Here is a 12,041-nt window from a genome sequence, read left to right on the forward strand (position 1 = left end):
TCCTCACCTATCATCTATCACTGGTGCCCCGCCAGTGTATACCGATAGCGTAGGCGGGGTTAGCAATTCTTTATCATCCTTTATATTCTTTTTCTTACATGTATGTCATAATGACATATAGAGCTTGGTATTTTGTATAGTTTTAAATTGAATTATGTTAGTAAATAAAGCAAGACATGTAATATTTTTTGTGTAACAAAAACATAACTATTTATTATAATAGTGTAAGTTTTTGAGGTTCATTAACAAAGGCATATTAAGGTTTCTTTAGAGTCAGCGACGAGCACGTGATATCCCTAGTATTGCAGGCGTTCATAGGCTACAGTGAGTCACTGTCAGTGACCGTTTACCATTAGATGGGCTGTAAGTACATAAATTTGAAAAATGAAAAAAGTTGGTACACGAATAGGTTCTCTGAACTTTATATATTGACTAGACTTTTACCCGCGGCTTCGTCCGTGTAAACGGAATATGTTTATTGGCTGGGATAAAAATTAACCTATATCCTTTTCCATACTATCTAGTATAGTGTACCTATACAAAATTTCATCGAGATTGGTTGAGCCGTAAAGGCTCCAAGAGGTAACAAACAAATTCACATTCACAATATTTATAAGGAAGATACAGCTAGTCTTAAATAAATTAAAGTATACTAAAAATAATGGAATTTAAATAAACTAATACCTTATAGTAATAATGATAAGATCGCTGGGGAATTATGTTTACATTGTCAGTCATTTCTATGCCAGCGTATAACTTTACGATGCTGTGATCATAAAATGTTATCTGTACTTGAATTTTGTATGAAGAGCATTCATATGTTCAGCTCGATGCAGTGTGGCAACGTCGTAGTTAATTATTTGTCAATTTGCAAAAATCTTATATATAAAATTCTCGTGTCACGGTGTTTGTTACCAAACTCCTCCGAAACGGCTTTACCGATTTTTATGAAATTTTGTGTGAGGTCAGGTCAGGTAGACCTCCACGCGGTTCCCCCTGGTAACCATCGTGGTTACTTCTAGTGGAATTTGTCACGATGGGCTAACTGACCTGCCTTTTCGTCCTCACCTGTCATCCCTCACTGGTGCCCCGCCAGCATATCCCGATAGCGCAGACAGGGTTACCATTCCATTATCACCTATTAAAAAAACCATTTTGGTTGCGTAATTTCTAATTAGGTATAACTTTATCTTTTTATAATTCCTTTTTTTTATTTTATAATTGTTTATGTTATAGTTAAAAATGTTATTGATATGAGCCAAATAAATATTTTCTTTCTTTCTTTTAAAATTATTATAACTTTTTGCATATTGACAGTTACTTGCGACGTTGCCACACTTGTTCAAGCTGAAGTTGTGAACATTCTTGTTAATTCATTTTGTTCAGTATAATCTTCACTACGTTAATACGCACACATCTCCATTTTATTAATTCAATGCGTGTGGCCATATACAGACGCGGTGCTTTGTTTGTGTTAGTGAGGAAACGTTTTCAGCAGCGGTTCGATTAAAAAGTAGTATAATACTTTTTAATCGAACCTTGGTCGAAACCTTGTAAATGTTTTTAGTCACATATCTGATTCTTTGGATTTTGGAGGGGCGTGCAATGTTATCGTGGTAGACAATCTACAGAGATACATGTAATATGTGAATTTAGTACAATGAACGTTGATACGGTAACGAAACCTCGATGTGATAGTGAAGAGACCGACGCCAAGTCCTACGGATACGATGAAGCGGTTGAATTAACTGGTAAATCAATGAAACTTGTAACTTCTCACCAGAGGGAGACCTTGTACTAAAGTCGTTTGTTTGGGCACCTCTGTTCCATTCGTGTTTCTACCGTGAAGTAGTTGTGTTTGCATGGCTGTTTCGGTTTGAAGGGTGGGATATGGCAGTGAATTTATAGGGTAGAGAGGAATAACACCTGAGTCCTCAGGAATGGCAACGTATTAGGGGGTAACGTGGGCACTTTCCGTCAGGTGGGACGTCAGCTTGTTTACCATTCTGAGTTGCGTAAAAAAAATGTAATATAATGTGTTATATATTATACGTACGTATGTATGTTATTATAATAATGTGAGGTTATAGGGCCGATTCTGATGCGCCATTTCTCTATATCTGTCTCTTAATTATTTTAATTTGATAGAAATCACGAAATAATTGTTTTATAAACCACCATAAACTAAAATTATAATAGTGTTCATATATATCTATTAAAAAAACAGTTCATATCGGTCATTAATATAAATAATTGGTTTAATTTAAATAAAAATAAAATTTTAAAATTTAAAATAAAAAAAAAAATTAAAGCTATTTTTAATTAAAAATTATATTTTAATTTAATTTTTTTTAAGTTCTGATTTAAATTTTTTTAATGAATAATTGGTCTTTAAAATGACACCTCAGACTCGATCCTAATGAGTGTGTAAATAATTAAAACATATATAAAGCAAATAAAACATTTAATATAACCTATATAATACTCCGCTATAATATAATACTATTTTTTTTTGTTGGATGAAATGGATTGGTAACTCCGCGCTAACGGGATGCGCTGGCGGAGCACCAGTGAAGGGTGATCGATGAGAATGAAAACAAGCCAGTTAGTCCATTCACAAGAATTAATCATGATAGTTACCAGGGGGAACCGCGTGGAGGTCGACCTGGTTAGGTACATTGCTAGCAATGGGATTTTTAGTCTCCATTACTAACAATCCCTTTCCCCCCAATATAATACTATGTTATGTGAAGTCGCTTGAAAATGTTCCAAACATAGCGATAGTGTTTCACTGTATTAACATACAATTTGGCAAGTATGGAGTGATTAGAACGATAAGGTAGTGTTTATCATTTTTGTGAAAGTGTATGTAAATGTCATCAAGTGACCTTAAAAAGAAGGGGGTAATCAATTCGGTTGTATTTTTTTTATGTTTTTTTTACGGGTGATAATGGTATGGTAACCCCGTCTGCGCTATCGGTATACAATGGCCTGACAGGGTATATTGCTAGTAATGGGGCTATTTGACCCCATTACTAACAATCCCTTTCCCCCTTTTTTATGTTTGTTACCTTATAATTTCGTCAGTTGTAAAGCGATTAGATTTTTTTTATGTGAAAGACTTATATAGATAGATTGTCTCCATAGAAATGCTTCGAGAAAAACGGGTAAACTTTTTCATACAATTTTGCGTGATAAATAGTTATGAGTGATTTTTTTATACCACTAAGGTGGCAAACAAGCATACGGCCCACCCGATGGTAAGTGGTTACCGTAGCCTTTATGTACCTTAATTCCTTTATAACGCGTAAACACTAATTTTATTTATTAAATAATACGTCAAGATACATTTTATGCGTAAATATATAATATAGAACATTGATAAAAAAATGAACTTTGAAAAAAATGAAACTTTTTAGCAGCTAATTTGACAATTAGCTGCTAAAAAGTTGATCAGCTGTGAGGCTTGATGCTCTATCTATATAATCAAAGGTAAAAGAATATACATACATATATATATATATATATATATATATATATATATATATATATATATATATATATATATATATATATATATATATATATATATATATATATATATATATATATATATATATATATATATATATATATATATATATATATATATATAGTGGTTTGATTGATATTTAAAAAAAAATCAGTTCAATAGTTTAGTTTTAAAATAAAAATTGTCAAAAAGTTGCCACAATTGAAGTCTTTTTTTTTTAATACTCAATCGTAAATTACAATAATGCTGATGAGCATTATTTGCCAAGTTCTATATTTCGCGCGTTCGAAATGTACTTATATATTTATTTATTTACTCTTTATTACATCACATGCAGTCAGGCTTTAGAGATGTTTTAAGAACGACGCTGCTGCCCATCCCTCGCCATCCTAAGTCGTCTCTTACGACACCCACACACACGGACAGAAGATATATATCTTTATATTATGATATCATTGATTTCAGGTCATGGTTTGTACAATTTGTATGCGCTGGTGGCATGTTGTGTCATCAGTAATGGCGTGGCGCTGGACATGTTCGGGTTCAGCATAGTAGTGGCCGCCTCCAGTTGCGACCTGCAGTTGGGCTTGACAGAAACTGGCCTCTTGGCTTCTGCGCCTTTTGCTGGTAATTTACAATTTTCCAAAAGAATTTGTTCTCGAAACATTCCATCAACTTTTGTGGAGATGTTAATATTTTGATTCTTCTAATTTTTTTTTACTATTGAAGGGGTCTCGCCAATGATCACAATTTCATCTGACGGAAAGCGTTGATGTGGTCGAAGATGGGGCTCGCGGGCTCGTGAATAGAACCTTAATCTTATTTATTCTATTGTTTCCTCGGTGAAGAATTCGGATTTTGTAATATTATGATTTTCTTAAGATGCAGTAATGATCTTGTCAGATAATATATAGACAGAACTAAAGTAATAAAAAGTTAGAGAAATTACATTTTAAATTTAAAGACAAGTATCGAATTTATTGGCAAGAAACATTACATCATTTATGAAATAAAAAAAAAGTAACTTTCCCTCTAGTGAAAAGCTAAGAACAAGGCCGAATCTAGGATTATGTTCAGCATTGGACAGTTAGAGTCTGATATGAATGAATAAACTTTCTCTCTAGTGGAAACCTGAGAACAAGGCCGAATATTTGGTGGAAGTAATTTATTTTTATCTTTATCATTGTCCAGGATTAAAATTGACACATAGCTTTCTCCATCTTAACTACTATGCGTATGCCAAATTTCATAGCGATTAATTGGGTTGCTACAGCGCGAAAAAATAAGAAATAAACTTACTTTGACATGACAATTCATAAGGATGAAATACAAAATAAGGCATAAAAATGTAATAAAATATTTCCAGGCATAGTATTTGCATTTCCATGGGGTTACTATGCTGATACTCGTGGTAGAAAACGAGCTCTGCTGCTGTCTACGATCGCTGGATTTGTATTCTCTGCACTCAGCAGTTTTTCACCTTCTTGGCAAATTATGTTGGCACTAAAGATCTGTGGATGCAGCTTGTAAGTAAAACTAATAATTGAACATGTAATCTTTACATTATATACCAAAAAATAAATAATAATAAAGTACCTGCCTGTCATTAAAAATTTGTAAAACCAAAATTTGTACGTTCACTTCGACGGCGACCTATTATGAAATATCTGTGGCACTTTTCCACGGATTTATTTTTCAAAATTTGCATTTAGTTACTTAGTGAGCATATTTTTTAAAAACCATCTATGTAGTATCTTCCATTACTTGGTCTTGGATCCTTTTGAAGTGTTATTACTGACCGATTTATTATGTATATTAAATGTTCAAGCGCCTTCAAAAAGAAGTATTTTCTCAATTCGGATTTGGAAAATTCTCTTTTTTAGATTATAATTTGGTTGCAGTTCTTCGGCGTCATACACCTTAACTATGATATACTTGGGAGAGTGCACAATCAGCCAACACAGGAGCCGCTATTTATTCATTTTGAATGGCTTTAATTTAGCATCGGAGTTAATATCTTTTGGTAAGAACATTACACTTATCCACTTTGTTTCTTCCTTTCTCATTCGTACAGCCAAGTAATGGAAATATCTTCTGACGTCTGCTATTCCTGTCTCTTGTAATTTGGAATATTTCAAGGCTGTAGGAAATGAGTATTATTTGAGCCTGTACAGTCTATACAGTACCTTAGGTGTAAGGTTAAAAGGGTAATTAGGGTAAAAGACTACTAGGTACTATTACCGTTTGTGTTCATCATAATATCTTCGTCATGTTTAGGAGGTGAGTGGGTCGTGCCCACCCCAGAATTATCTGGTACCCACTCCAAGATCAGAAGCTTTCAATTATGAACAAATACACATCGACTTCTCGTGTCAAGAATATCATCGACTGTTCAAATTCATGTTCTGATGTCGATTCGAAATGAAAATTGTATGGAACTTCTAATTGTCTAAGAGTAGGTACAAGGCAAACGTTCTCGGAATAGATCACCAACGCGATGGACTGTCCTCATCAAAACGGCCACACAGCAATTGTGATATGCTCTCGCTCGGCTGTGAGCAGAAGCAGATGGAGACACATTGCGAGGACTTCAATCGCGAAAAATAGCCTCATCGATAATCCACTATAATCATCAAAATCACGACCACTCTGTCAAGAGTGTACGACTAAAGAGAGTGTCAAGAGTGTCTAGATCACCTTCGTTGTACATGAAATCTTGTGTTTTATGAGCATCAAATTGAGTGGTTTTATTTTCCGAGCTGTACATAAATCTATCTGTTTTGGTAATTGTTATTAGACAATAGTTTAACATAGCTTTAAAAATTTTGGATTTGTAATTTTAGCTTTGGCCTATTTCGTGTTACCACTGGACTTCAGGGTAGCTGTCACCTGGCTTGCAATTAGTTTCCGATCCTGGCGACTCTTTGCTCTAATCATGGCTGCTCCGCTCGGCATTGGGGCAGTGATGTTGATTTACCTCCGAGAAAGCCCCAAGTTTTTGGCCCATAAAGGAGAATTTGAAAAGGCATTGAAAGTACTTAAGAAGATGTATGAAGCTAATGGTGGAAACTAGACTGATTATCCGGTTAGTGATTAGAAACAAAAACATGTTACCAAATAATATTCATAAAATTAAGAGAGTTTATAACGAAGTATGGTAACTCAGCAATTATCTGGCAATTTTAAAAAACAATTTAACTATTTTTGTGATTCGTTATTTATAAAATTCTCTGCTAGCGAACTATAACGTTGAATATGCAATAATATTCTTATAAAGCTATCACCTAATATTAAAATATATATATTGTTAAAAAATAAATTATAATTGTAAAATTCCAAAGTAAAATATGAAGTAATTGCAATGAATTTACTTCTAACGCAATGCCTTCTATGACCAACGTTTTAGTTTGCTAACAGAATCTTTTAAACAATCAATTAGAAACGTTGAAAAATGTTCAATAGTTTTTTTTTTTTAAATTGACAGATAAATGCGAATTTGCCATCCTTTGTTATGAATGCTCTAAAATTTGAAGTTTTAATGTAATAATATTTTTTTTACGCAGGTCAAACGGTTATTTTTAAAAGAGGTCCAGATTGCTGAGCGATCGTTCTGGCGATCGTTGGTGGAGCAGACGGTTCCTCTTTTCAAGCCACCCCTAATCTGTAGCACTTTGTTTTTGTTCTACTTAATTGCGATATGCATCAGTACGTAAGTATAAACAATAGAAAATAACTGTAGATCGATAATGTAATCATAAAAGATTCCTAATTCTTAAAATTTTGATAAATTTAAATCCGTATCAATTTTCGAAACGAGAATTTTTAAATCTTTGTTACCAAATTAAGTTTCTGATTCAGCAGCTTTTGATTATCATCGGCATCAATTACTGCTGTTAGTCATTTCAAGTACTTAGTATAAAAAATGTCTCATTTATATCTTTGCAATGGACGCGCGAAAATGTTCTTAATCATTCTTATGACAGTTAACGAATTCAGGCGAGAGGAATAACAATGGATGTACTACCTTCCTCCTGATTCATGACCGTAGCACTTTTATATAATTATGTAAACAATTTTCAAGTCAATATAAGGGTATCCTTGTCATATTCTTGTAAACAGCAAGAATATGATTCAACATTTGTTCCTAAATGAAATTCTATATCCCTGATTAGATAAATTATTTCTAAGAATCCTTTTTTTGTATTTAAGTCACGCACGGGGTCCGAGAAGCAGCAATTTTGAGGAGGTCCGTGGAAAAATTGGTATCTTTGGAAATATTTGAGCTAGAGATGCGTTAAAACTACCAGACGATGCGTTTTAGTGTATTTTACAGGGAAAGTGATTTTTCTCCCCGGGGAGATCAGTGACCTCTAGTTTTTAAAGTACCACTGTATGTACCCGGTCATGACCTAGTAGTACTCCGGAATTTTTTGAGACCTGTTTATTCTGAAGATTTCGGTGATAATCGGGAAGAACCGAAAACTACATGATCATCAGGTCTCTGTTCCAGTAGGCGGCAGCATCTTCAGAGAGTATTTATCAGTATTGTAGTTAGTTGTTAGTTGCTAGATACAAAAAATTGTCATCGTTGATGTAACTAACTACTATACGTTTTAATCGTTCTGTTTTGGAATCCCGCAATGAGGAGGAGGGCGTTCATATTCGCGACACAGTTTTATACTTCTGCGGATATCATCGTTTTTCAATAATATTGTAACCAATGTTTTTGTTCCAAATAAAGAATTATTATTATTATTTGCAGAGCTAAATGTATTTATGGTGTTTTTATTGTGTTTTATTTTAGTAACAACATATTTCTTATGTGGTATCCTACAATGGTGAACCTATTCTTCAACTCATTCTCCAACGATTCTCGGGAGAGCTCGAGTTTCTGTGATAGAATTACTGTTGGGATTGTTACAACCGACGTGGTGGGTGATGTGAGTATTTATATATAGATTATATTTAGGTTTCAGTTTTCCTTTTCTTAGAATTGTTTAATTTATGAGTATTTGATTTCACGGAGAAATTAATATAAGCGACACTTTGTAAAATTTTTGCGAAATCGGTTAGGTATTTTTAATTTTTTAGAACAATTTCTGAAAGCGTACAAGTGCTTAAAGTTCCACCAAATATAAGTTCACATCGTTATCATGTCAGTCTTTAACTGTCCACTGCTGTACCCTTAGGGCGCTTTGCCAGTAGTTGCCACATTTGGCAGGCGAAGTGGCAAACGCTGCTATGCTGCCCATCCCTCTTCCTCTCTTAATCGCGCCTTACGACACCCACGGGACAGGAAGGGGTGCCTTATTCTATGCCGGGACCATACGGCTAAAAAGTTGACGTATTTCAAATTTAATAACAGTTGCTTGTATACATAATTCGTAAAAATATTTAACTATTGACGGGAGAATTATTCTTGTACAAGAATTGTGTTATATTCTCTTAATTGTATGGTGGGGCGGGGGGAGGGCGTTGTTAGAAAATGGGGCTTAAACTCTCCATTGCCAGCAATATACCCAATCAGGTCAACCTCCACGCGGAAAACGTCATTGTTAATTTCTATCGATTTTCCAAATCTATATTCATTCTTTCCTATCAACTCCTATCCGTTATCTCTTATCGGCATCTTTTGACTCAGGATGAGGATGCAAAGGAATGGTGGCCAACCAAAATCTGACTTCGATTGGAAACCGCCTACCAAGCGTGACAACTACTGGAAAAACTCCCCAAAAGGAAGAAGTCTTTGGTCAGTAGTGGGCAGATAAAGGCTGATATGATGATGGTGTTGGGACCCTTTGCGAGTGACTTCAATTTTTTCTTGATTGTTTTTTTTTTCAGACCCCGTGTGATGCTACGATATCCGTGAACACTTTATACTCAGGAATGATGTATGGTCTTCTCTATATCTCCTTAACTTTAATATCCGCACAACTGGCCACCTACCGTCGGTCTGTGCTGATGATTACTCTCGTCGTATCAGCTATCAGCGGGATCCTGGTGAACCTGGTGAATCAGCCAATTGTCAATATGATTGCCTTCGTCCTCCTGCAGGGCACTGTTGTCGGTTTAGGTAGTGTGATGGCCTATTTTGTGGATCTGTACCCGACCTCTTATAGGTACGTGTATGTTTTAATTGAGTAGTTAAGCAGAGTCTGTGGTTTGCTTGATGGAAAATTCATTTTATTAGTTACTTTTTTTTATTGGTGGGAATGTGATAGTGGTGGGGTGGGGTATGGTAACCCTGCCTGTGCTTTTGATAGTGGCTGGTGCCCCTAGTGAGTGATGATAGGTGAGTATAAAAAGCAGGTCAGTTAGCTCATCGAGGAGAGAATTATACGAGAATTAACCATGATGGTTGGGGGGAAAGGGATTGTTAGTAATGGAGACTGAGAATCCCATTCCTAGCAATATACCCAACCATGTCGACCTCCTCGCAGTTCCCCCTGGAAACTATCATGGTTAATTCCTGATGAATTCATCATGATGGGCAACGCATGGGGAGTATCATGGGCGAAACAGTATACTCTGTTATGTCTATGGTACTGCTCATGACTATAGGCGACGCTTACTACTTTCCATTTGGCGGGCCGTCAGCTTGTTTGCCGTTGTAAGTTGTATAAAAAAAATACCATTTTCACCCATCAAAAAACACCATGACGGTTTCCAGGGGGAACCACGTAGAAGTCGATCTGATAGGGTATATTGCTAGCAATAAGGCTATTAGAACCTATTACTATTACCCTTTCCCTTCTCGCGTATGGATTTGAAGCATAAGGTTTGGCAGCGATTACAAGGGACGTAGGTATACCACCATAGTCCTTGGGATTGTTAGCAATGGAGTTTGATAGCCCCATTGCTAGCAATATATGCCCTATTAGGTCGACCTCCAGGCGGTTCCCCCTAGAAACCATCGTGGCTAATTCTAGTTGAATTCGTCAGGATGGGCTAACTGACCTACTTTCATCCTCATCAGTCATCTATCACTGGTGTCCCGCCAGTGTATACCGATAGCACAGGCGGGGTTACCATACCATTATCACCCATTAAAAAAAACCACCATTGTCCTCAGTAATGGCAACACAGGTAGAGCGAGGGGTGAAAGGATTACTAACGTAGACTACCAGTTGGTGGACCACGGTGGTGGTAGTGTCACTTTCCATCAGATGGGTTGATTAAAATGTGATTTTTTTTTCAGGGGAATGGCAACGAACCTGGGCGTGATGTTTGCAAGACTAACATCATTGGCCGGGGTCAATGTGGTGGGCGCAGTCATCGTTAATCACTGTAGCCTCACCTTTTACTTATGGTCCTGCTTCGTGCTTAGTAAATATCTAATTTTTTATCCTTACATCACGCTTATGCATAACATATTATGCTATATTGTATCAAGTAGTTTATGTAAAGTTCTCTAGATGGCGCTATACCGAAATCTGAAAATTAATAACCTAAGATCCCGTGCTTGATCTCTGCCGGTATAAGAATGAAACTTGGTTTAAATGAAAGATCAGTTAAAATATAATAGAATGCATTCGAGTTGATCGTTTTCATTTAGTTGCAACCATGAAGGGAAAGTCAACCAGAGGTGACCGCGGGGAGGTCGACCTGACAGGGTATATTTCTAGCAATGGGACTGGTAGTCTGGATTATTAACATATAACCGTGATAAAATTTTAAAAGATTATTTTATTCAACAGGTGGCGTGGTTGTGGCGCTCGTGTTTCTTCCTTCAGACAAACGGAAGGAAAAATTTTAGGAAATAAAACTATTACGAATGCAATAAATGAATTACAACACGAAAACGTTTGTATTGATTTTATAATAAACATGTGACTGTTATAATATATCAATACATTTAATAACATCGTAACTGGTCGCTGTCTGTACATGGAAGATATATAAAAAAAAAACTATTATAGGGTTGGGGGGGGGGGGGGGGGTTATAAAAGCAGTAGAACCCAAAACAAATATTTTTAGACTGTTTGTCTGTTTGTCTGTTTGTCTGTTTGTCTGTTTGTCTGTTCTGTCTGTCTGTTCATAAAGTTTATGGATGCTAATCTCAGAAGCGGCTTAACCGATTTGAATGCGGTTTCCACTAATGCATTGGGATTTGCTCAATTTAACATTTAGTGTTTATTTCAATCGGTTCATAAATAAAAAAGTTATAACAGTTTAAAGAAACATATATAAAATGTTATAAATTAACCGATCAGTTATATATCATATGATATGATATGATTTATATCATATCATCACGCTACGATCAATAGCAGTGAAGGGAAATGTTGGGAAAACGGGAGAAGTTACTCCATTTTTAAGCTTCCGTCGCGTATGCAGCCTTAATGGCCACTTTTAAAAATGTAAAAATGTCCACCCGTGCGACGCCGGGACGGGCCGCTAGTATATCATATGATTGACTCATAGGATTTTATATAGGGATTCACACGGGCAGCGTCGCAGGAAACAGCTAGTATATTAATGCGCGAAACAAAAATTTTGTACACTTTTT

At 35.7% G+C, this 12,041-nt stretch overlaps 1 protein-coding gene across 1 annotated transcript; it reads left to right on the forward strand.

The window, feature by feature from the left end:
• Positions 1–837: 837 nt before the first annotated feature.
• LOC113513348 (major myo-inositol transporter IolT-like) lies at positions 838–11,334 on the forward strand. The gene is given in 11 exon segments (XM_052902199.1): positions 838–1,178; positions 1,318–1,751; positions 3,998–4,159; positions 4,899–5,058; positions 5,434–5,555; positions 6,376–6,617; positions 7,096–7,241; positions 8,337–8,472; positions 9,374–9,651; positions 10,731–10,858; positions 11,230–11,334. Coding segments are annotated over 10 exon segments (1,524 nt in total). The 5' UTR covers positions 838–1,178; positions 1,318–1,660; the 3' UTR covers positions 11,289–11,334.
• Positions 11,335–12,041: the final 707 nt, after the last annotated feature.

This window comes from Galleria mellonella, unplaced genomic scaffold, assembly GCF_026898425.1.
Source record: "Galleria mellonella isolate WM207_F2 unplaced genomic scaffold, CSIRO_AGI_GalMel_v1 utg874, whole genome shotgun sequence".
Taxonomy (NCBI): domain Eukaryota; kingdom Metazoa; phylum Arthropoda; class Insecta; order Lepidoptera; family Pyralidae; genus Galleria; species Galleria mellonella.